This window comes from Neoarius graeffei, chromosome 7 (genome assembly GCF_027579695.1).
Source record: "Neoarius graeffei isolate fNeoGra1 chromosome 7, fNeoGra1.pri, whole genome shotgun sequence".
Taxonomy (NCBI): domain Eukaryota; kingdom Metazoa; phylum Chordata; class Actinopteri; order Siluriformes; family Ariidae; genus Neoarius; species Neoarius graeffei.
The window spans coordinates 645,549-670,411 of NC_083575.1; the positions used below are offsets into that span (position 1 = coordinate 645,549).

General features: G+C 45.4%; 1 protein-coding gene across 2 annotated transcripts in view; it reads right to left on the reverse strand.

The window, feature by feature from the left end:
* Positions 1-6,702: 6,702 nt before the first annotated feature.
* Positions 6,703-24,863, reverse strand: part of klhdc3 (kelch domain containing 3) — a 56,547-nt gene continuing 38,386 nt past the window's right edge. For both annotated transcript variants that reach the window (XM_060925055.1, XM_060925053.1), the window contains 3 exons: positions 10,075-10,148; positions 8,512-8,590; positions 6,703-6,851 (listed from right to left, as the gene is read on the reverse strand). In XM_060925055.1, coding sequence (XP_060781038.1) covers positions 6,785-6,851; positions 8,512-8,590; positions 10,075-10,148 — 220 coding nt within the window. In that variant the 3' untranslated portion in view covers positions 6,703-6,784. The remainder of the gene's footprint in view (positions 6,852-8,511; positions 8,591-10,074; positions 10,149-24,863) is intronic.

Here is a 24,863-nt window from a genome sequence, read left to right on the forward strand (position 1 = left end):
ATTTTCTATATTTCTGCATAAATATGACCTAAAACATCATCAGATTTTCACACAAGTCCTAAAAGTAGATAAAGAGAACCCAGTTAAACAAATGAGACAAAAATATTATACTTGGTCATTTATTTATTGAGGAAAATGATCCAATATTACATATCTGTGAGTGGCAAAAGTATGTGAACCTCTAGGATTAGCAGTTAATTTGAAGGTGAAATTAGAGTCAGGTGTTTTCAATCAGTGGGATGACAATCAGGTGTGAGTGGGCACCCTGTTTTATTTAAAGAACAGGGATCTATCAAAGTCTGATCTTCACAACACATGTTTGTGGAAGTGTATCATGGCACGAACAAAGGAGATTTCTGAGGACCTCAGAAAAAGCGTTGTTGATGCTCATCAGGCTGTAAAAGGTTACAAAATCATCTCTAAAGAGTTTGGACTCCACCAACCCACAGTCAGACAGATTGTGTACAAATGGAGGAAATTCAAGACCATTGTTACCCTCTTCAGGAGTGGTCGACCAACAAAGATCACTCCAAGAGCAAGGCGCGTAATAGTCGGCAAGGTCACAAAGGACGCCAGGGTAACTTCTAAGCAACTGAAGGCCTCTCTCACATTGGCTAATGTTAATGTTCATGAGTCCACCATCAGGAGAACACTGAACAACAATGGTGTGCATGGCAGGGTTGCAAGGAGAAAGCCACTGCTCTTCAAAAAGAATGTTGCTGCTCGTCTGCAGTTTGCTAAAGATCACGTGGACAAGCCAGAAGGCTACTGGAAAAATGTTTTGTGGATGGATGAGACCAAAATAGAACTTTTTGGTTTAAATGAGAAGCGTTATGTTTGGAGAAAGGAAAACGCTGCATTCCAGCATAAGAACCTTATCCCATCTGTGAAACATGGTGGTGGTAGTATCGTGGTTTGGGCCTGTTTTGCTGCATCTGGGCCAGGATGGCTTGCCATCATTGATGGAACAATGAATTCTGAATTATACCAGTGAATTCTAAAGGAAAATGTCAGGACATCTGTCCATGAACTGAATCTCAAGAGAAGGTGGGTCATGCAGCAAGACAACGACCCGAAGCGCACAAGTCGTTCTACCAAAGAATGGTTAAAGAAGAATAAAGTGAATGTTTTGGAATGGCCAAGTCAAAGTCCTGACCTTAATCCAATGGAAATGTTGTGGAAGGACCTGAAGCGAGCAGTTCATGTGAGGAAACCCACCAACATCCCAGAGTTGAAGCTGTTCTGTACGGAGGAACGGGCTAAAATTCCTCCAAGCCGGTGTGCAGGACTGATCAACAGTTACCGCAAACATTTAGTTGCAGTTATTGCTGCACAAGGGGGTCACACCAGATACTGAAAGCAAAGGTTCACATACTTTTGCCACTCACAGATATGTAATATTGGATCATTTCCCTCAATAAATAAATGACCAAGTATAATATTTTTGTCTCATTTGTTTAACTGGGTTCTCTTTATCTACTTTTAGGACTTGTGTGAAAATCTGATGATGTTTTAGGTCATATTTATGCAGAAATATAGAAAATTCTAAAGGGTTCACAAACTTTCAAGCACCACTGTACAACTCTCAGAGTGAACAGATTTAGTCAAGTGAATAAGGTACTCAGTGTAATTAATCTGATATTCCATGCAATTTATTTAAATTTGCAATACTGAAACAGAATTTAGCAAAATCAGAAGTTTTAAGTGTGTAAAAATTTTAAAAACACAAAAATGGAGGAAATAAAGAAAGATGATCAGATTCAGAAATGAGAAAAGCTTTGAAGATTTTAACCAGCATCATGTACAAAGTATGAATGGAGTCAGTATTTTAATGGAACATCTCAGTAACTTCATGTTATTTTTATTGTTACGGTTGTTGAAAGTCATCGCTCATCCTAGAACATGTTACCATGACAATGGGTTCAGGATTAAAGTGATAAATCAATAAATCATCATCTTTCACCATCAGCAGCCCAAAACAACCTTCACTCGACTAAAACATCTCATTAACAACCTAACTGTCAGTCCTGGGGTGGAGTGACAGACAGAGAGAGAGAGAGAAAGAGAGAGAAAGAGATACAGAGAGAGACGGGGAGAGACAGCGAGATACTGAAATTGAAAAAAGCCTGTGGGATCAACACTATCTCAATGGAGATGATAAAATACAATATCTCAAAGCTACAAGAGGCCATCTCCAAACTTTTCAACTTGGGAAGTGGATTCTTTTCTTCTATTTGGAACAAAGGCCTCATCACCCCAATCTTCAAATCTGGAGAGAAATCTGATCCAAATATAATTATTGGGGCATTTGCATTACAAGGAAAGATGTTTTGCAACATCATAAACAGTCACATACTAATGTTCCTTCCCAAATAGGATTCATTAAACAAAAGCCAAATTGTTTTTTGACCAAAACACAGAGCATCCGACCACATCTACACACTACAAACACGAATAAATAAACCTGTTCACCACTCCAAAAAACAAAAAAACTTGCATACTTCATAGATTTTAAAAAGGCATTCAATAACATCTGGCACAGGAGTTTATTCTTCAAACTTCTAAAAAGTGGAATTGGCAGGAAAGTAGATGATCTAACAAAATCCATGAAAACAAACCACCAGTGCTGCATTTAAACAGGAAATTCAACCTCAATTAAAATATGGTTAAAATCATCCATCCATTATCTGTAGCCGCTTATCCTGTGCAGGGTCGCGGGTGGGCTGGATCCTATCCCAGCTACGGGCGAAAGGCGGGGTTCACCCTGGACAAGTCGCCAGGTCATCACAGCATCACAGGGCTGACACATAGACACAGACAACCATTCACACTCACATTCACACCTACGGTCAATTTAGAGTCACCAGTTAACCTAACCTGCATGTCTTTGGACTGTGGGGGAAACCGGAGCACCCGGAGGAAACCCACGCGGACACGGGGAGAACATGCAAACTCCGCACAGAAAGGCCCTCGCCGGCCACGGGGCTCGAACCCGGACCTTCTTGCTGTGAGGTGACAGTGCTAACCACTACACCACCGTGCCGCCCCACAGAAACAATCTTACAAATTAATTATTAACATGAGTCGTTATGTCGAGGATATAAACCCAGTCAAACAAAGAAATTCACAAAGATAATAAAACTACTGATATGTCTCAGGAGCTGGATGAAGTCCAATCAAATATAAAATTGGACTGGGATCTGAGGTTAAACAGAGAATACTGACAAGCTAACTATCTAATCAAACTGAAACCACCACACAGGATGTGTGTAATAAAACCCAGCCTGATACAAACAGAGACGGGACACCACAGAGGACCTGGGACAGAGACACCGGCGCCGCCATGCCCACTGAGACCTGAATGAGGGAAATGAAGAAACACACTTCCTTTAGAAATGTACTGAATATCTTTCATGAAGAAAAAGACTTCTATCTGAAATTTACAGAAAAAATTCCATCCTCATCACTGGATGAAATTCTAACCTCCGAACGCTGTGAGGAAGAGGAGCAGACGTAAGCACTCGCGGCTCAGCTCATGTTCACGTGTCAGAGAATCAGAGACAACATGTCAGTAAAAGGACACGGTGCAGATGTGTCTGTGAAGGTTCTCAGTCATCCAGGTCATCATAAACCATGGGTGCTAAAGAAGGCAACTGGACTTGTTGAAATTTTTGAAGACATTTCAGCTCTCATCAGAAAGGCTTCTTCAGTTCTGTCTATGTGACCTCAACGACTCTCCTTAGGGTTGCTTTTGGTCCACTAGAGGAGAAACACCTCGAACTCTCCACTAGTCAGACAGAACTGAAGAAGCCTTCTGGATGAGAGCTGAAACGTCTTTGAGAATTTCAAGCAAATCCAGTTGCCTTCTTTAGCACCTACAGGACACGGTGCAGAGAACATCCTCTCCTCACCTGACGCTCAACTATTTAGTAGTTCTTTCTCTTCTATTTATTTATTCTTCCTTTGTTCCCCAATATAATTTAATTAATTAGTTAATGAAATAATAATAATGTAATGATTCATAGTTGTATTACTGTGATTTATTAATCTATGTCTATACATGCTTTTGACTACACAAATTTCTTGTCAATAAAGCCTTTAAAATTGAAAGAAATTGAGAGAGAGAGAGAGAGAGAGAGAGAGAGAGAGAGATATCTGATGACCGGTTATGTGTCCTGGCTGTTGGTGAGTGAAGCTCTTCAGTGCTGAAGTTTAAGGTTGCAGGAAAACAGCTCAACAGGTGGAGTCTCTCTCTCTCTCTCTCTCTCTCTCTCTCACACACACACAGAGTTATTATCACAAAAACTAACTGCTGTTTACAGAAACTTTTATTTACATTCATTTCACCAATAAAAATTAAGACACAATTTCCTTGTGTCCATTCATCATGTGCTGATTATCATCAAGCTACATCAACACCATGGCCCGTACACACCATGGCCCGTACACACCATGGCCCGTACAACACCATGGCCCGTACACACCATGGCCCGTACACACCATGGCCCGTACACACCATGGCCCGTACAACACCATGGCCCGTACACACCATGGCCCGTACACACCATGGCCCGTACAACACCATGGCCCGTACACACCATGGCCCGTACACACCATGGCCCGTACAACACCATGGCCCGTACACACCATGGCCCGTACACACCATGGCCCGTACAACACCATGGCCCGTACACACCATGGCCCGTACACACCATGGCCCGTACACACCATGGCCCGTACAACACCATGGCCCGTACACACCATGGCCCGTACAACACCATGGCCCGTACACACCATGGCCCGTACACACCATGGCCCGTACAACACCATGGCCCGTACACACCATGGCCCGTACAACACCATGGCCCGTACAACACCATGGCCCGTACGCACCATGGCCCGTACAACACCATGGCCCGTACACACCATGGCCCGTACAACACCATGGCCCGTACAACACCATGGCCCGTACACACCATGGCCCGTACAACACCATGGCCCGTACACACCATGGCCCGTACACACCATGGCCCGTACAACACCATGGCCCGTACACACCATGGCCCGTACAACACCATGGCCCGTACAACACCATGGCCCGTACACACCGTGGCCCGTACAACACCGTGGCCCGTACAACACCGTGGCCCGTACAACACCGTGGCCCGTACAACACCGTGGCCCGTACCACACCGTGGCCCGTACACACCATGGCCCGTACAACACCATGGCCCGTACAACACCATGGCCCGTACAACACCATGGCCCGTACACACCGTGGCCCGTACAACACCGTGGCCCGTACAACACCGTGGCCCGTACAACACCGTGGCCCGTACAACACCGTGGCCCGTACCACACCGTGGCCCGTACAACACCATGGCCCGTACAACACCATGGCCCGTACAACACCATGGCCCGTACAACACCATGGCCCGTACACACCATGGCCCGTACACACCATGGCCCGTACAACACCATGGCCCGTACAACACCATGGCCCGTACAACACCATGGCCCGTACAACACCATGGCCCGTACAACACCATGGCCCGTACAACACCATGGCCCGTACAACACCATGGCCCGTACAACACCATGGCCCGTACAACACCATGGCCCGTACACACCATGGCCCGTACACACCATGGCCCGTACAACACCGTGGCCCGTACACACCATGGCCCGTACAACACCATGGCCCGTACACACCGTGGCCTGTAGGGTCCCTACAAAGGCAGCATGCTGAGGCAGAGATGAAGTTTGTCTCTACTTGTTTACTATGGATCCGATGTCTGGACATCGGTGTGTCACTCTCAGAGAATATAATCCCATAATCCAGATCTCTGGATGTGAGACACTCAGGAGACATTAATTTATTCTACCTGATTAATATTCATTACTAGGATCTTAATCTAAATATTACATCACTGCTTCATATTAAAACTGATGGTCACAATTTAAAATATTTTATTTTGAGAGTTTAGCTTCACGTTTATTCATTACTCACTAACTGACTCACGAGTGCCTCATTCTTTTATCCTCGGTCTCTCACTGGTCAGCAGTTTAGGTGGAAATGAACCTCAGCAGCATCGTGATTGGGTCTTCAGTGTCACACATCGTTTACTTATTCATCGTCATTCACCAGTTTTTCGCTTCACCTAAACATGGCTCAGTAAATAACGACATGATTTTATGGCTAATCAACACAAACTGCACTGTTCACTCAGTCACACTGCAGACGAGCTAACCAAACCTAATCAGCACATTACAGGAGGCTGTATAAAAGAAGTTAAATTAATTATAACTACAACAACAACAACAACTTCCAAAAGTCTATTAACACAAATAACACTGTGAGCTTTGAGTGATTCACTGACATTTGTAAATGACTCCTTAAGTGATTCACTTATTATGGGATCGCTTACGGTGAGAAGGTCATATGATGCCTTCAAATTAGGGCAAAATGAGGAGGGTCCTCAAAGGTTTCCTTCAGAAGTGCACTAGTGCTGCCTAAACATGCTGCCTACCTAGGGACACTACCATCTAATTTCTACACCATGTAAACACACACACTAACACCATGCTCATTCTCTCTCTCACACACACACACACATTAATACACTCAATAACATACAGAGTAAAAGACACTCACAGATTACGACCCTCATTAGCACAGTAAATCAACAGATTAACACAACGTGAATAAAGTGGTTTAATGTTCAGTGTCAATAAACTCTAGTTTGTCCTGTGTGTGTGTGTGTGTGTGTGTGTGTGTGTGCTTTTATCCATGAGATGAGAAGATGGGCCGGCTGATGGTGCTGTTGGTTGTCATGGCAGCCAGTTCCCACCTACAGGAAACACACAGTTTACAGTGAGTGAAGCGCACACTTCTCTCCGAGTTACACTGATTATTCGGCTTGTGTGATGTACGATATAATCATTGATATTATACAAATATTTCACACAGTATTACACACAATACTGCACTGCAGTGACATGTAGTGTTGATTATATTACATTAGCAGAGCTGCCAATCAGGAAGAGCCGTGCAAAAACACTGGAGTGCAACACTTAGAGAGGAAAGGGTTAATGTTTATTATGGCAATTATAACTTGGGATGGGATTTAGGACTCTGTGTGTGTGTGTGTGTGCACGTGTGTGTGTGTGTGTGTGTGTCTCAGAGAGACTTTTTTAGTCTGTGAGCCTGCATAATTTATTTTTTGTTTTTGTCTGGGGAGGCAAAAACAAATTGAATAAATTGAGCAGCTCTTGCCGTCTGACTCTCTCTGTCTGTCTGTCTGTCTGTCTCTCTCTGTCTGTCTGTCTGTCTCTCTCTGGCTCTGTCTGTCTGTCTGTCTCTCTCTGGCACTGTCTGTCTGTCTGTCTCTGTAACTCTCTCTTTTTCTGGCTCTGTCTGTCTCTCTCTCTCTCTGGCACTGTCTGTCTCTCTCTCTGGCACTGTCTGTCTCTCTCTCTCTGGCACTGTCTGTCTCTCTCTCTGGCACTGTCTGTCTCTCTCTCTCTCTGGCACTGTCTGTCTCTCTCTCTCTGGCACTGTCTGTCTCTCTCTGGCACTGTCTGTCTCTCGCTCTCTGTCTCTAACTCTCTCTCTGCCTCTGTCTGTCTCTCTCTCTCTCTCTCTCTCTGTCTGTCTGTCTCTCTCTGGCACTGTCTGTCTCTCTCTCTGGCACTGTCTGTCTCTCTCTCTCTGGCACTGTCTGTCTCTCTCTCTCTGGCACTGTCTGTCTCTCTCTGGCACTGTCTGTCTCTCGCTCTCTGTCTCTAACTCTCTCTCTGCCTCTGTCTGTCTCTCTCTGTCTGTCTCTCTGTGTCTATCTCTGGCTCTGTCTGTCTGTCTCTCTCTGTTTGTAACTCTCTCTCTGGCTCTGTCTGTCTCTTGCTCTCTCTGTCTCTCTCTCACTGTCTGTCTCTAACTCTCTTTCTCTGCCTCTGTCTGTCGGTCTCTCTCTCTCTGTCTCTCTCTCTCTCTCTGGTGCTGTCTGTCTCTCTTTCACTCTCCCTCTCCACCATAATCATCACCATCCACATAATCACCATCATTACTACCACCATCACCACCATCACCACATCAGCATCACCATCAACAATCACTGTTGTCATTCCCACCCTCACCGACGCGTTTCTGTATTTGAGTTCTGGACTCTGTGTGTGTGTGTGTGTGTGTGTGTGTGTGTGTGTGTGTGTGTGTGTGTGTGTGTGCGCGCGTACACAATTGTGTTATCTGATCTCTGACTCTGACCAGATGAAAGGTCAAGGGTTGAGGTTCAGATTGTTATCTCTAGCTCTAATTACACACACACACACACACACACACACACACACACACACACACACACACACAGAGGGAGTAAGTGTGTGATGGTACGAGGTGCTCTGGGGAATAACAGGAGTCAAGGAGATCCCTAACACACCAAAAGGAGGAGAGTGAGTGAGTGAGTGAGTGAGTGAGTGAGTGAGTGAGTGAGTGCAAGCATGCGTGCGTCTCACCTGATGTCATGTGGCAGTCCTGATTGTTCCAAACTGTACTGAATTACAGCTAATTTGCATAAAGTCTTCAGATTTGGACCTAAAATCAAAAATTATAAAATTAGACTCAAAAACTGAGTTTAAATCCAGCAAGAAAATAAAATAGAAAGTGAATTAATTTAATGACTTTATACTTGATACAGAATGTGTTCACTCACACACACACACACACACACACACAGTAGAAGTTAAAATGCATGAAATAGGTGGGTGGCACTGAATGTCACATCCGCCTCATTAGATATGAGAGACAGGAAGTGGTGGTCAGCTGAACTCACTGTTCACAAAGCGTTACTGTCACTGCGGTGCCTTGCTAGCCATTAAATTGCCCCACACTTACATTGTTTTGTGCTGTTTAAATTGATCAAACTGTGAAACTGGTAAAAGTTTCTTCTGGGCTCCCGGTGAAGTGATAAAGGGTGAAGGAGCAAAGGATTTGACCAAAAGACGACGAGAAAGGCGGCTGTTGAACTGTTCCCTGTGATGGAAGGGGGCGGAGTCAAAGAACGCTCGAGTTTGCAGTGATCACTTTGGGAAAGGTTTGTAAATTCCTCTGATTTATTTCGTTTGGATTCGCAAATCACTTTTCTCTCCATTTTCCGTTATTTCGTGACGTTCTGAAGTTCAGGAGACGCTTCAGTCCTCAGATGTGTTTTTGTTTACTGTTTGATCGCCATGTTGTAAACTAACGTGTAGTAATGCGTGTAAAGCCCAGGACTTTAAAGGGGTTTCTGTGGATCTTCGTGATGATTTAGCTGGAAGAGAAGAACAGGAGGATTGGGAATCGACTAAAACCTGTAGCGTCCTAGCAACCAACGCAAAGACGCGTACAAAAGCCCAGAAACTCCTCCTTACCCGGCATAAACGATACAGGGTTTATCCTGTAGTGTCCTGATCCCCAGATCTTTAACCCAGACGCATATGAAAAGTTGTTCTCCTCCAGGCTCTTCCAGGTTTCCGTCTGTGTCCCCGTGTAGAACGATGTCTGCAGCACCAGGGAGTCTGAGATGTCGGGGAACTCGGCGGATGGATCGTCTTCCAACTCGGAGGAAAAATTATTCTTTAGTAGCGTGTAAGGATCTAATCGCATCGCAAAGAGCAACTTTCTGAAGGGATCTTCACTGTGCATTGGCCTCTAAACTGCAAAAATAATCAGAGACGGTCTCACTCGCTCTTTACACTACGGCAGCTACATCGGTTTCCCTGACCACCACTTCATTCACCGGAACTAAACTCGCAAACAAAAGTCATGTGACTGAATACAACCTATAGGTAAGCCTTCCTTTCAGTCTCAGTATAACTCATACCTCCATACGGGTGGGGTGTGTGTGTGTGTGTGTGTGTGTGTGTGTGTGAAATGGAAATGATTTTACATGGTGATACTCAGCAGATATGAAGAACTGCAACATAAAGACAGACATAAAGAGAGAGAGAGAGAGAGAGAGAGAGAGAGAGAGAGAGAGAGAGGCAGTTTGAGTAATCAGAGTGTACAAAATTGTGCACTTGTTTGTAGTGCGCACTTACAGAAGTCAAGAATGTAGAGATCAGAGTGATCCATCAGGTTAAACTCATCACCCATTCCCTGCTCCACACACGGGCTGAAAATAAATACAGACACAAACAAGCACAATAAATACATACAAATGAACTATAACACACACACACACACACACACACACACACACACACACACACAGAGTTATCCTGAGCAACATACAGAAGTGCTCACAGGCTCTACCAGTAAAGAAATCATCGTGCTGGTTCATGGTGAGGGACGACCGCTGCGTTGGTGGGAGTGTGTAAGTTGTTATGATGTCTTTTCCCATCTCGGAATGTCTGACGTAGGAAGGGGAAAAATCATGGACCCCTCCATGAAAGTGTTTTTTACTGTCAGAACATGTCATCATCATCAGTGATCACTCGTAACGAGTATGATTGTCCTCCTGACGGTGAGTCTGGTCACTTGTGGGTCGTCAGGTGGCGGTTGAGGCCAATCCTCAATCCACAGTCTCTATTGCAGTGGGGGCATATGTAGATTGTTGTCCTGGAGGTGGTGGTTTGGGTTTGAGGAGCCGTTTTGGTGGTGGTTCTCTCCTTCCTCAGTTGCCTTTTAGTTTCTGCGGCACGGTGGAGGTCCTCTTCTAGGTGTGCTGTACCCTGGACCATCCTTCTCCACTCATCTCTTTTGAGGGCAGCCTCCTCCCAGTTATTGAGATTGAAGTGACACTTTCTGAGGTGTACTTTGATCATGTCTTTGTACCGCTTCTTCTGCTCTCCTTGGGTATGCTTTCCTTCCTTTAGTTGGCCATACAGAATCTGTTTTGGAAGGCGGTAGTTGGGCATGCGTACTACATGACCTGCCCATCGTAGCTGGTGCCTAGCGATAGTTGAGGTGATGCTGGCGATGTTGGCTTCCTTTAAGACACTGATATTAGTCCGTCTATCTTCCCAGCTGATCCTGAGAATCTTGCATAGGCATTGCTGGTGATACTGCTCCAGGGCTTTCAGATGTCTACTGTAGGTAGTCCAGCTATCAGCTCCATAGAGCAGGGTGGGAAGAATGATGGCTTGATAGACCAGGAGTTTGGTTTTGGTCAGGATTTCGCGGTTGTCAAAGACCCTGTCTCTCAGCCTAGCAAAAGCTGCGCTGGCAAACCCTATACGGTGGTGGATTTCTGCATCAATGTCAGCTCTTGTGGATAGAAGACTGCCAAGATACATGAATCGGTCCACATTTTCCAGGGTGTTGTTGTCCACATGGATTGCTGGGGCCTTGGAGGGTGTGTCAGGGGCTGGTTGGTACAGTATCTGAGTTTTCCTGATGTTAATATCAAGTCCCAGGAGTTGGTAGGCTCTGGCAAAGGCGTCCATGATGCTTTGGAGGTCCGCTTCAGAAAGAGCCACTAGGGCGTTATCGTCAGCATATTGGAGCTCCATGATGGAGGATGTGAGCACCTTGCTTTTTGCCCTAAACCTATTGATGTTGAAGAGCCCGCTGTCTGTCCTGTATATGAACTTGAGACCCTCAGGTAGGTTTTGGCTGGTGAGGTGGAGGATGGTGGCAATGAAGATGGAGAAGAGGGTTGGTGCAATGATGCAGCCCTGCTTGACACCGGTGTGCACTTTGAAAGGGGCTGTTTCACAGCCACCATTTCCAACTACGGTTGCGGTCATGTCATCATGTAGTAGGCGCAAGATCTTCAGACACTTGTCTGGGCATCCGATCTTGGATAAAGCGCACCAGATGGCAGGTCTGTTCACGGAATCAAAGGCCTTTGTAAGATCGATGAATGCCATGTACAGGGGTAGGTGTTGCTCTCGACATTTCTCCTGCAGCTGGCGAGCTGTGAAAATCATGTCGGAGGTTCCTCTGGCGGGGCAGAAGCCACACTGTGACTCTGGGAGGATCACTTCTGACAGTGGCAATAGTCGGTTGGCCAAAATACGGGCCAGTACTTTGCCTGTGGTGGATAGGAGGGAGATGCCCCTGTAGTTGCCACAGTCCGCTTTATCTCCCTTCTTGAATACGGTGACAATCAGGGCGTCCCTGAGTTCGGCAGGGATTTTCTCCTCCTCCCAGATCTTAGAAAGGAGGCTGTGGATGTGACTGAGGAGTTTGGGCCCGCCTTGCTTGAGGATTTCTGCTGGAATCCCATCTGGTCCAGGGGCCTTGTTGTTACTCAATCTCCTGATGGCACCCAAGACCTCACTTTCAGTGGGAGGGTCATCCAAATGCTCCATGATGGGCCGCTGAGGAATTTGGTTGATGGTTTCTGAGTCAACTGTGGTGTTTTGGTTCAGGAGCTCCCAGAAGTGTTCTTCCCATCTGGAGCTGATCCCTTCCTCGTCCTTCAGCAGGGTTTGCCCATCTTTGGAGCGGAGGGGATTGAGGCCTCGATAACTTGGGCCATACACAGCTTTGGTGGCATTGAAGAAGCCTCTGGATCTCCAAGGCCTTCTCTGTCCACCACTGGTTCTTTAACTCTCGCACCCTGCGCTGGACAAGTGCCTTTGTCTTGGAGTGGGCCTGTCTTTTAGCCTTACAATTGATGTCATTCTGCCAAGAACAAAAGGCTTTCCTTTTGGCATCGATTAGCTGTTCTATTTCGGTGTCATTGTCGTCAAACCAGTCTTGATGTTTCCTGGTCTTGTAGCCAAGGGTGTCCATGCAGGTCTCGAGTAAGATGGTCTTAAGGGTCTTCCAGTGTTCTTCCACGTCCTCAGGATATTCTTCAGGGAGTCGTTCAAGTAGGGTCTTCTGAAGTTGTTGCACTCTTTCTGTATCCCCCAAGCTGTCGATGTTGAATTTAGGACGTGTTTGCTTCCTTTGGGGCCTCCTTTTCTGATGTACCTGGATGTTCATTGTGGAGCGGATTAGGCGATGGTCTGTCCAACAATCATCTGCACAGGTCATGGCCCTGGTGATGTTAACATCCTTACGATCTCTAGCCCTGACAATCACATAGGTCAATGAGATGCCAGCACTTTGATCGAGGGTGCATCCAGGAGGTTTTGAACCTGTTTCTCTGGCGGAAAAGGGTGTTTGTTATGACCAGCTCATGTTCAGCACACTTTGACAGTAGGAGGGTTCCATTGGAGTTGATATTTCCAACACCCTCTTTGCCTAGGGTGCCTTTCCAGAGCTTATGATCCTTGCCAACCCTGGCATTGAAATCCCCAAGTAGGAGGATCTTGTCTTCCTTCAGGATGTTCGATAGGACCTGGTCAAGCAATGCATAGAAGGCCTCCTTGTCTTCGTCCTGTGAGTCCAGGGTTGGTGTGTAGGCACTCACAGCAGTGGCCATCTGGTTGTTTGAGAGCCTCAGGCGCAGTGTCATGAGACGTTCATTGATGCCTACTGGAGATTCAGAGAGTTGGGAGATAAGGCAGTTCTTGATGGCGAATCCCACTCCATGGATTCTGGTTTCATCTGCTGGCTTTCCCTTCCAGAAGGAGGTGTATCCACCTTTCTCCTCCTTCAGTTGCCCCTCATCGGCCAGGCGGGTTTCAGACAGGGCAGCAATGTCGATGTTAAACCTTTTCAGCTCCCTAGCAATTATTGTAGATCTTCTTTCGGGGCGATCATTGGGGGCCCTGTCCATAAGAGTCCTCACATTCCAGGCTCCAATGTTTATTGTTTTTTGTTTTCGACCGCTATGAGGTGAACCCAGTGGGTGCGGTATTCCAGCCAGGTTTGAGAGGCAGGCTATTTTTAGGGCACCTTTTCTAGCCCCTTCCCCATTGTGGGGTGAGCAGAGAGGATCCTCAATAGGACTGCTCAGATGTGAGTGCTGCTACCGAGATGCGCTCTCTGCCTCAGTCCGAGAGCAAAACAACTGAATCAGACACCCACCGCCTATGTGCCAGTGCATGACTAGGAGCTCCCAGACTTCACTGTCCTGCTCCCATTACCATTTCCTGATCGCCATAGGACTTGAAGAGGGGTTGGGTGTGCGTGTGTGGGGGGTGTCAGGAGAACGCCTGTGCGTGGAATCGTTTAGAGTGGGGAGACTGGTGCACTGGCAGCCACCACACTGTTCTTGGCAGAGAGAGAGCCAGACTCCAATGGCATGAAGATCAAGACAATCGGTGGCCTCTCTTTGCTGCAGCCTTCTTCCGCCTTTGTGACCGTTGTGGTGCACTTCTGCCACCTACCTCCACCCACTCTGCCATTGAAGGACTTGTTTGGGTCGCTCTTCGTCTGGAACCTCCCCTTCGACCTTACCGCCATGGGTGACCCTACCAGGAGCAAAGGCTCCAGATGGCTTTGCTCTCAGGTTCATTGGAACACATAAGGCTCTCCACCACGACAAGGTGGTGACCCAGGGAGAATGTCAGAGCATGTAACGCTCATATAGAGCTTCATTAATCTGCATGTTCACATTTACAGTCCTGAGTGTCTTTCGGTTGTATTCTACTGCAGGACCTTCAAACATTTATACAACATTCTGGACTGAACTTTACAGCACAGCATCAACAGACCACAGCGCGTAGCGTTAGCAACAATCAAGACAACAGCAGGTGGCATTTGGAACAAGCTACTTGGCTAATGTTAGTGATGACACTAATGTTTGATATATTCTCAGAACAGTGATTATTAGAGTGTCATACATTTAACCGAGTGCTGCGTCTGTATAAGAACTGATCTAAAGTCAGTACTGCTATAAACTCATTTAAAAGTAAAGAGGAACCTTTACACGGTTCACAGTGTGAGCAGCCACGCTGATGTGATGTCATTGTAAACAGGAAAGGAACTGGTAGTTTAGAAGAATATTTCAAGTCAACAAGTTAAAATGTAAAGTTCTTGTTGTTTTCTGTGGCTTTTACCAGTTTCAGGTTGGGAATTACGAGTTACAGCTTCCCCTCAAATACAGCATAAGAGCACCGTCAGTCTAAAAACCCCACTGAGGAGGTGAGTACAGTGTGAAAAAGTGCTAGTTTAAAGCTGTACTGCCTTTCAGAGTTTTCAAGTGTAGGTCATAAAAATAATTTTCCCCAACACTCAATTATTTTTGTTTAGTGACTGAAAGCTACTGAATTCGAATCACAGACTTCCAATTTTATTAGTTTTTTTTTAAATAGAACAATTAATGAATTTAAAGCCATGTGGCTCTAAACTCTCCACTATTTTTTCCTGCTTCACCATGACCCAATTCAGGATACTACGTCATGCATCTCGTGGAGGGCTTTCCCCGTTCGCGCAAGGCATTGAGGGATACAAATTTGAAACAGGAGAGAAAAATGGAGGACGTGAGTGTGCAAATGAAACGTGAAAGAGCGACTACAGTAACGGAAAGCGAGAAGAAAAGACGTTATGTTATATACGAAGGAAAGGAAACGCAGAACCAAACTAATAAATATGGGCGCTCAGCGAGCACCTCGGTGTGATCAGCTGTTCGTTTAGCGACAGAATGATGGAACTGTCAGTGCACGCTCAAAGGGAAACCTGTAGATGGCAGTAATGCAACACTGTGGATGCCAGCTGCCGTAAAATCCAAAAGAAGAAGGTAAACCTGCGCATGCGCACACGGACTTCCTCTGTCTGCTTGACTGCACCAAGCGAGCGATTTCACCCATATGGAAAATAAATAGAAGAAACTTATAAAAAAAGATATAACTTTCCATCACCTTCAGTTTATGTTTCATGTATTGTGCATCGTATAAGGAATATGATTTACTCCTGAAAGTGGCCACTTTTGCATGACTGTCATATATTGTTCTGATAAATACGCAAATCATACAAGTTTCATTTTGTTCAAATTTACTAAGGATCTTAGATCTGGTTTCACTGTTGTATGCTTTACATACAAGTTTCAGACAAACGACATACAAATTTTATAAGATTTATCTACATCTTTTCCATATGGGCATGCACATTATTTGCTTTAATCCCCTCAAATTAAATAACTTCCCAGCCACAGAATGGCCTGATATTTTGTGAGACATTACAGAAATAAACATATATCACAATGACCATATTTCAGACGGAACTAAATTTCACTGATTTTATGAAATCGGAAGGCCGTACAGCTTTAGGTTCTTAATGAAGGTCTTTAATCTTTGTTTGAAGACAGTCAGTGATCCAGCTGTTGTCCAGCCAAGGGAAGTTCATTCCATCTCCTAGGTGTGAGAACCATTTTATGGTAAGTGGGTGCTGCTCCAATTTTGGTCTCGGACATCAGTGTTTTAATAATGATGCAGAAGCTACAGGAAGTCAGTGAAGGGAGTGAAACAATGGGGTGGGTGTAAGAGAACTTCAGAAGGTTAAATACAAGACATGTGGCTTTATTGCAGATCAGCTACAGAGGCCGAATGGAACTCAGAGGCAGATCTGTCGAGTTGCAGTCGTCCAATCCCAAGATGACACAGGACTGAACGAGCACCTGAGTGGCCTGTGTGGACAGAAACATCGTCCTGATCTTCCCGACGGGTGAAGCAGAAACTGGCATGAGCAGGTCAGGTTAGTGATGTGAGGTGAGGACACTTCCCACAGACAATCACACAGGAAGTGGAGAGAGAGCAATCTGGACATTTCCTGTCATTCTATCAGGGTTCTAACTAGACTAAAATATCAGTGTAGTAACACCAGTCATAACGGCCAGGGGTTTGGGGGCCGAAGGCGAAAGCTCACGGGTTCTGCATGCTCGGAGATGCATTCTAGTGCATTTCCTGGCACTTGCAGGCTTCCCTGAAACTCACTCTTTTTTGGTAACATTAATGAGATCTTTTTTTTTTGCCCAAAGTTGCTGTGATTGTTTTTGACTGAAGACTTATTATAATTAATATTCAACTATATTAGTGACATATTTATGGAATAAGAATAAAACAACCAGTTGAGGTTCACCAAGTGTCAGCTTTATTTTCAACTTCAGCCATTCAATTACAGGACATGACGATCCAGACCTAACTTGGGGACTGGTGTGAGTTACGTGCATGGGGCATCAGCGCCTCTGCACACGGATGGCACTTTACCGCAAACACAGCATAAGGAAGGAGGTAAACTGGACTAGCATGATCAGTGATGATCTCCACATGGAGCTACTCGGGCAGCTATACACTGGGCACTTACATGGACGGGGAGTGGAGCATGTCCGAGTGTAGAACATTCGCATGGTGGCGCGCCATCACCGCCGCGTGGGGATAACAAGAGAAAAATTAAACAAAAGACCACATTTTCAAGACTGACAGGTATTTTTATTAGTGTAGCGGCAACCTTTACAGGCATTTGCAATATTGTGGGCATAGTGGGAAGGAAACACTACGTATTGGCCCGATACGCTGAAAAGGCCTAGTTAGAACCCTGTTCTCCCTCTCTCTCTCACACACACACAGAATCTCTGCATCCATCTGTCTGTCTGGTTATAATGCTTTTACGTTCCTAATCTTTCCTAAATAAACATGCGAGTGTGTAAAGAGGTTAAGAGCGTCCAAGAGCACGAGTGTGAGTTTCCCCAAGGGACAGCTGGTGAACTCATTACACACACACACACACACACACACACACACACACACACACACACACACACACACACACAGAGGTTAAAAGGCTTTAGAAAAACATCAGCACTGAGATGGAGAGACACTGTGTGTTAAAATGTTAAAGGTGAGGAAGGATAAACAAACACAGAGAGAACACATACTGCAGTGGACTCTGGTGTTTAATAAAATTATTCCTACACTACTTCACACCTAACTGTCCCACCTCAGTGTACCTGCCAGGTGAGGCAAGAGAAAGTCACATGTGGAACTCTGGTGCTCTGCATGGATGTGTTCTCCCCACTGCTCTTTTTCCTCTACAATAACCATCTCCATCTCCAAACACTCTTCTGTTCAACCCCTGAAGTATGAAGTCACCTGAGACGGAGAGGAGTATGTATACAGACAGGAAGTTGAACTGAACCTTTGGTGCTCAACATAGTCAAAACTATGGAGCTGATGGTGGACTTCTGAAGAACACCAACATTCTCCACACACCACGACCCTCACCACCCTTCACTGCACAAGAATGTGACGGCTGTGGAAACCTTCACGCTTTCAGGAATCGCTGTTTCTCAGGAGCTGAAGAGGAAAATCAGCACTGACTGTATTACCAAAAAGGCCCAAAAGAGGAAGAACCAAGGAGCCGATGCCCAGTTCTACAGGAACCGATGGCTCAGTTGTACAGAAACTGTTCTACACAGAACCAGCACCATCTCAACAACTCAGTAACAGTTTACTTCCATTCTGAAACCAGTAATGAGCCACATCAGGTTAAAGACCAGAGGAAGAAACTGAGAGGAGAAATAAGTGTTAAAAAGGTCAATACAACATGTAAAGAGTAACACACACTCCAGACTGCGTGGTGGTGTGATGTGGCACACAAAGACACAGTGTCATCACCCTGAAGTGGACTGTAGAACCACAGTGAGTTACCAACAATTACAAGATTTATTTTATTAACGAATGAAATGTTGGACATTTTAACAGTTTACGGTGAATATTTAATGTTGTGTAACATCCAAAAGACAAGTTATTTCCTGTTCTCACTGACATCACAGCTGCGATAAACAGTCACTCTTCACCAGTGACTCCTTTTCTTTCCCTTTCTCTTGAAAAAACCCAATAACCCCACAGCCTGTCATTTTAGCAAGAAACCAGAAAGTATGAAGAACTCGGTGTCAGTAAACCTGCCGATTTTGACCAAACTACAAACATGGACTCTATGAACTACACTTCCCAGAACTCACAGCGCCCTCTGTCTCCCGACTATTAACCACAGTGGTCACTCATCACCCTGTTAGTCCCTCTGCCTATTTAAACCCCACTCTCACACCACTTCACTGTGAAGTATCGTTCTGCCTTTCCCAGTACATACCGAGCCTTGTTTATTTCTGACTGACGCACGTTTTCTCGACTTTAGCTTCTCCTTTCTTGTTTGCTCTCTTGCCTGTCCTCGTTTGCCCTGTTTGCCATTTGCCTGACCACTGCTAGTTCTTTGACCCTGATTCACATCTCACATTTTGGCTTGTTCACTGTTTGCTCTACACTCCTCTTCTGTGCATACATCTGTAAGTGCCTGCACTGTGACAGGATACTTCACCATCATGGATGTAGCAGAAGAGGCGAAGCAGACAGCTCTCAACGCTCAGGGACGCTTGCTAGGAGAGTATCAGCAGATGCTAGCTGACCTCAACACCAGGATGTCACAACTAGCAACTGTGATGCTGCAGGCCCTCCTACCGCGTTCCGAACCAGCTCCGAGCCCAGTGCTACAACTCTCTGCCCAGGAGAAATTCGCCGGAGATCCGCTCGCATGCAAGGGTTTCCTCCTCCAGTGCTCAATGTACTTCACTACCATGCCTAACCTGTCTGATGAGCACAACATAGCTAAATTTCTCTCCTTTCTCATGGGTAAAGCCCTTCGATAGGCCAGAGCCATCTGGAACAATAGCAACGGACCCATGAAAGCCTATGAACAGTTTCTTGCCCAATTTTTAAGATAAGATATTTATTTATTTGGTCACATGCACACTTCAAGCACAGTGAAATTCATCCTCTGCATTTAACCCATCTGAAGCAGTGAACACACACACACACACACACACCAGGGCTTTACATTAGCACCCGCCCACCCGCCAAATGCGGGTAAAATTGGGCTTTGGCGGGTAATGACTTTAGTCCCACTAGCCACTTTGGCGGGTGGTTTATTCTGTGGTATGACAATATATTTTAATTGTAGTTTTCTCTGAAGGCATCTGATATAATAAACGCATTGCAGTGTAATATTACGCGCCTACAACTCCCATGAGCCCCTGCATAAACATTCTGACATGTTAGAATTGTTTAGAATGCTCGTTAACGTCTCAGATAAAATCAGTGATGCGGTAACCTGCGGTTAATGAACGAAGCGACAAAGATGCTGACGACTGACAAGCGCACTATGTGGCGGCGCATAGCTGGAGATTCAAACCCTGCTGCTGAGGGAAAAAGGGGCAGAGATGATTAGGGCCGGAGCAGCATTTTAAAATCACCGAGGTCCGTGATGCGCAAAGCGCGCGCCCAAACATTTCCGCCATATTTAAATGAGAGGGTGAATTACACATCACACAAGAGATCTATTCCTGAAATTACTTTTAATGGTGTTTGAACTGAATATCATCACTTTTGAAAAAAAAAAAAAATCCTGTATGTGGCAAGAGTAAGAATAGTTTAAGCTTGTTTAATGGTTTGATCTGGCCCAAGCAATGAGGATAAAAGATCCTCTAACCATGTAGCGTATGGAACTGAGATACATTAACAATCTGGCATCCGTTACACCGATGCACAAAAACATTCTGGGAAAAAAATCAGTATACACCACCATGTTTTAGGCAAAGTTATCCAAGGCAAACACAAGTTGAAACTTTCCACTCTATTGCTTTGGCTTAGTGAATGATTTATTTTTAAAATCACAAACAAGGCAGGCTACAACTGCACTGCTGCACATGTAGTCCGGAGTAAACCTGAAAAGTAAACCCGATCTGCTCAGAGAGTCATATGAGCTCCTCTTGAGCTCCTCTTTGGCCTCTTTCAAGATATTGAATATAGGGTTTTGATGGCGCATCCTATATGGAAAGCCACTAGAGGCAAAACATGGCCACGTTCACATTACACCACAGGTTCCTGAATGTGGCCCTGGAATGCACCATTTTCCCCTGGTTCTGCTATAATCAGCTGATTACCTAATTATACAACAGTTCAGTAATATACAGACTCACTAATTTGATTGGCTGAGCAGCGTTCCGTTCGTGCCTATGTTTAGTATAACCAAACTGGGACGTTATCCCTTTTCGACCCACAGAGAACGGATTCTGTTCTTGTTCAAAGAATCCTGAATGGAATTAGTTCAAGAACCTGTTCCCTGTTGGTTGAAAAGGCGTACCTACTCATTCGTAAGTTTTTTTTTTTTTGTAGGCTGTAGCCACGATGTCATCATGTTGTCAGAATCAGTGTAACGCATCTCTCATAACCCGGGATGGAACAACACCATCGTGTGTGTGTGTATTATTTACCAGCTGGGGGGGGTCCGTATTGTGAAATACCGTGACCGAGGTCTTGAAAATACTGACCGAGGCCTCTGGGCCGAGGTCACGGTATTTCACGATACGGAATCGACCTTAAGCTGGGAAATAACATTTATTTTTTCATCTTATCTCATCTCATTATCTGTAGCCGCTTTATCCTGTTCTACAGGGTCGCAGGCAAGCTGGAGCCTATCCCAGCTGACTACGAAGTTCAAAAATGTAAATTTAACAGCTTCATGAAAAAGTGTGCTGATGGTTACCATGGAAACCCCATGTCTCCTGCACTGCATTCCTCCCCCGAGTTGCGCGTGCGCTCATTCGCTTTTGTGTTCTTGGTCTCAGAGCCGCGCGCACCAAACAGAGACAGAATCAACATTTAACATCATTAACAATGCACTTTTTACGGAGACGTTTTAATGTTATTCTTTATTTTTTTATCCAGTTGAATATTTAGCATACAATTGTATTTTCAGCTCTTAAAAATGACCGAGGTCCGGACCGCGGGGGCCTCAGAGCTGGCTACGGCCATGGAGATGAACAAGACGCTAATAGGAAGATAAGACAGTTCAATGGCAAATGGAAGTTCAGGTGAGATTGGCTAGTTCATAGCAAAACCAAAAATACCATGTACTGCGAAGACTGTAGAAAGTCTGGCAAAGACAGGCACCAGTCATTTTAAACTCGAAACTATAAAGGACCACGAAAAGTCAAATGCACACATAGGTACTATAACATCAAAACAGGCGAAGACAGCTGGTCACTACAGGACAGCATTGCTTTCAGTCCCTGGCTGTCATGAAGTCGGCTGAGCTGGAGAGGATGGAGCTGCTGTTTAGAAACGTTCACGCGATTGGAAAGAACTTGATCCGCCCCAGCTATCAACTTATGGCCTGCTGGAAGCCTCAGGTCACGAAGACCATTTTTCATGGACCATTCAGACTCATCTGATGATGAATGTAATGAGGACATTTAATGTCTCTCTCTACACATGTTCTCACACACACACACACACACACACTATTAATAGATAATATATAATATACATAATAATACTTGATAATACACATAATACTTGCATATCAAAACATCAAATGTTTTTCAATGATAAATGTTTTGAATTGGACTTTTAATATTAGAATCAGTTCAGTTGTACTGAATGTTATTTTTCATATTATACGATATTTCATATTGTAAGGGGCTTGAATTTGAGTTCAATAAACAGAATACTCTGTTTATATTTTTGTCTGAATTGGTTGCATGTTTTCATATAGGGAGCGACCTTAACAGCACTGAATACTTGAACGCTACTGTAGAGATACATTATACGCTGCCATTCATAATTAAATCTAGATCTTCTGAACTTTAACGTATCATGGTGAATAAAAAACTGCGATTTCCTGGCAACAAAATTGTGGCTAGTGAAAAGGCTGAATGGCTAGTGACTCAGGAAAACCACTAGCCACAGTGGCCGGTGAGCAAAAAAGTTAATGTAAAGCCCTGGTACACACACTCAGAGCAGTGGGCAGCCACACCAGAGCGCCCGGGGAGTAGCCAGGGATCAGGTACCTTGCTCAAGGGCACCTCAGCCCAAGGCCGCCCCACGTCAACCTAACTGCATGTCTTTGGATTGTGGGGGAAACCGGAGCACCCGGAGGAAACCCACGCAGACACGGGGAGAACATGCAAACTCTACACAGAAAGGCCCTCGCCGGCCGCTGGGTTCGAATCTGGAACCTTCTTGCTGTGAGGCAACTGTGCTAACCACTACACCACCATGCCGTCCTAACGTGTTCGATGTGACTCTCTTCATCCAGGTAATATATTAAGATGTCGATATAGGCGATTGCATATCTGCCTAGCATGTCCCATAACACATCATTAATGAGACACTGGAACAAGCTACAGTAGGTGCCAAAGAGAGGCCATATGGCATTATCCGGTATTCAGAATGGCCAGAGGTTGTACTAAACGCTGTCTAAACCACGAACCCGAAGGCATTGAAGTCGGTGAAAGTTTACTCACCATGTCACAAGGTTCCAGAAGTGTGGCGGAGTATGCGCTGGAATTCAGAACACTAGCGGCCGCTAGTGGATGGAATGAGCCTGCACTTAAAGTGGTCTTTCGCAAGGGGCTACACCCGGAAATACTGAGTGAGCTCGCCTGCCGGGATAAACAGTTGACACTGGATTCTCTCATTGACCTTGTGATTCATTTGTGCAATCTTCTGACTCACCGTCCCTCTCTACAAGAGGCTGGTAAGACTGCTCATACCCCGGAAGAGAGCTCCGCTATGGAAATCTCCCGCACCCAGTTAACACGCTCTGAACACATTAGGAGGAGAAGGGAGGGACTACGTTTCTACTGTGGGAGTTTGGAACATCAGTTCAACCGCTGCCCCATTCATCCTCCTCACTCATCTTCTGCAGAATATCCTCCATGCCACGTAAGTCACACTTGCAGGTTTACTTCCAAGTCATTCCAAGTTGCTATGTTGTTGAAGTTGACTTATTCTACCCACATCCTCTTTGCTCTCATAGACTCAGGAGCAGAGGGGAACTTTATCAGCAGTGCGGTTGTCCAGAAGTTCAACTTGTCCACAACCCCACTTCAAAGTCCACTCAACATTAGCACAATCAATGAAGGACCCATAGGGGACGGTTGAATCTCTCAGCGCACCACTCCCATCCGTGTCCAAGTAGGCGTTCTTCATTTGGAGCTCATTTCATTCAATATCACCACCACCGACTGACATGACATCATTCTGTGTTATCCTTGGCTGCACCTCCACAACCCTTTGATTTCTTGGCAGAACAAGGAGATTCTGCAGTGGTCACCCACATGTCAAGGCTGCATCTCTTGTCCCAAGATCACACTCGCTTCCACTTCTGTGGAGAACCCCCAGCCTGACTCCATGGACAACGTTCCTGAGTGTTATCTGGACCTCAAGGAGGGTTTTAGTAAGGGTAAAGCTTGCAGGTTACCACCTCCTCATAGGCCTTACAACTGCGCTATCGACCTTCTACCGGGTGCATCACCACCTAAAGGGCACATCTACCCTCTCTCTCAGAAGGAGCAAGCTGCTATGGAGGAATACATCCGAGAGGCCCTCAATCAGGGATACATCTGTCCATCGAAATCTCCCGCTTCAGCAGGCTTCTTCTTTGTGGAGAAATGTGGTGGTGGTCTTTGTCCTTGCATCGACCACAGAGGATTGAATCACATGTCAGTCAAATACCCTTATCCGCTTCCTCTGGTCTCAGCAGCCTTAGAACAACTCAAGTCAGCTAAGATCTTCCCCAAGCTTGACTTATGTAGTGCATACAACCTCATCTGAATAAAGAAAGGTAACGAGTGGAAGACAGTGTTTAGTACAACCTCTGGCCATTCTGAATACCGGGTAATGCCATATGGCCTCTCTTTGGCACCTAGCTTGTTCCAGTGTCTCATTAATGATGTGTTATGGGACATGCTAGGCAGATATGCAATCGCCTATATCGACGACATCTTAATATATTACCTGGATGAAGAGAGTCACATCGAACACGTTAGAACGGTCCTCAAATGTCTACTCCATAACCACCTCTACATCAAAACAGAGAAGTGCGGGTTCCATCAGCACTGTATATCATTCCTGGGCTACATCATTAGCTCCGAAGGTGTTAGCATGGACGCATCCAAGGTCTCTGCGGTCATGTCTTGGCCCACTCCCACGTCAGTTAAGTAACTCCAACATTTCCTAGGTTTCGCCAACTTCTACTGCCGTTTTATTCA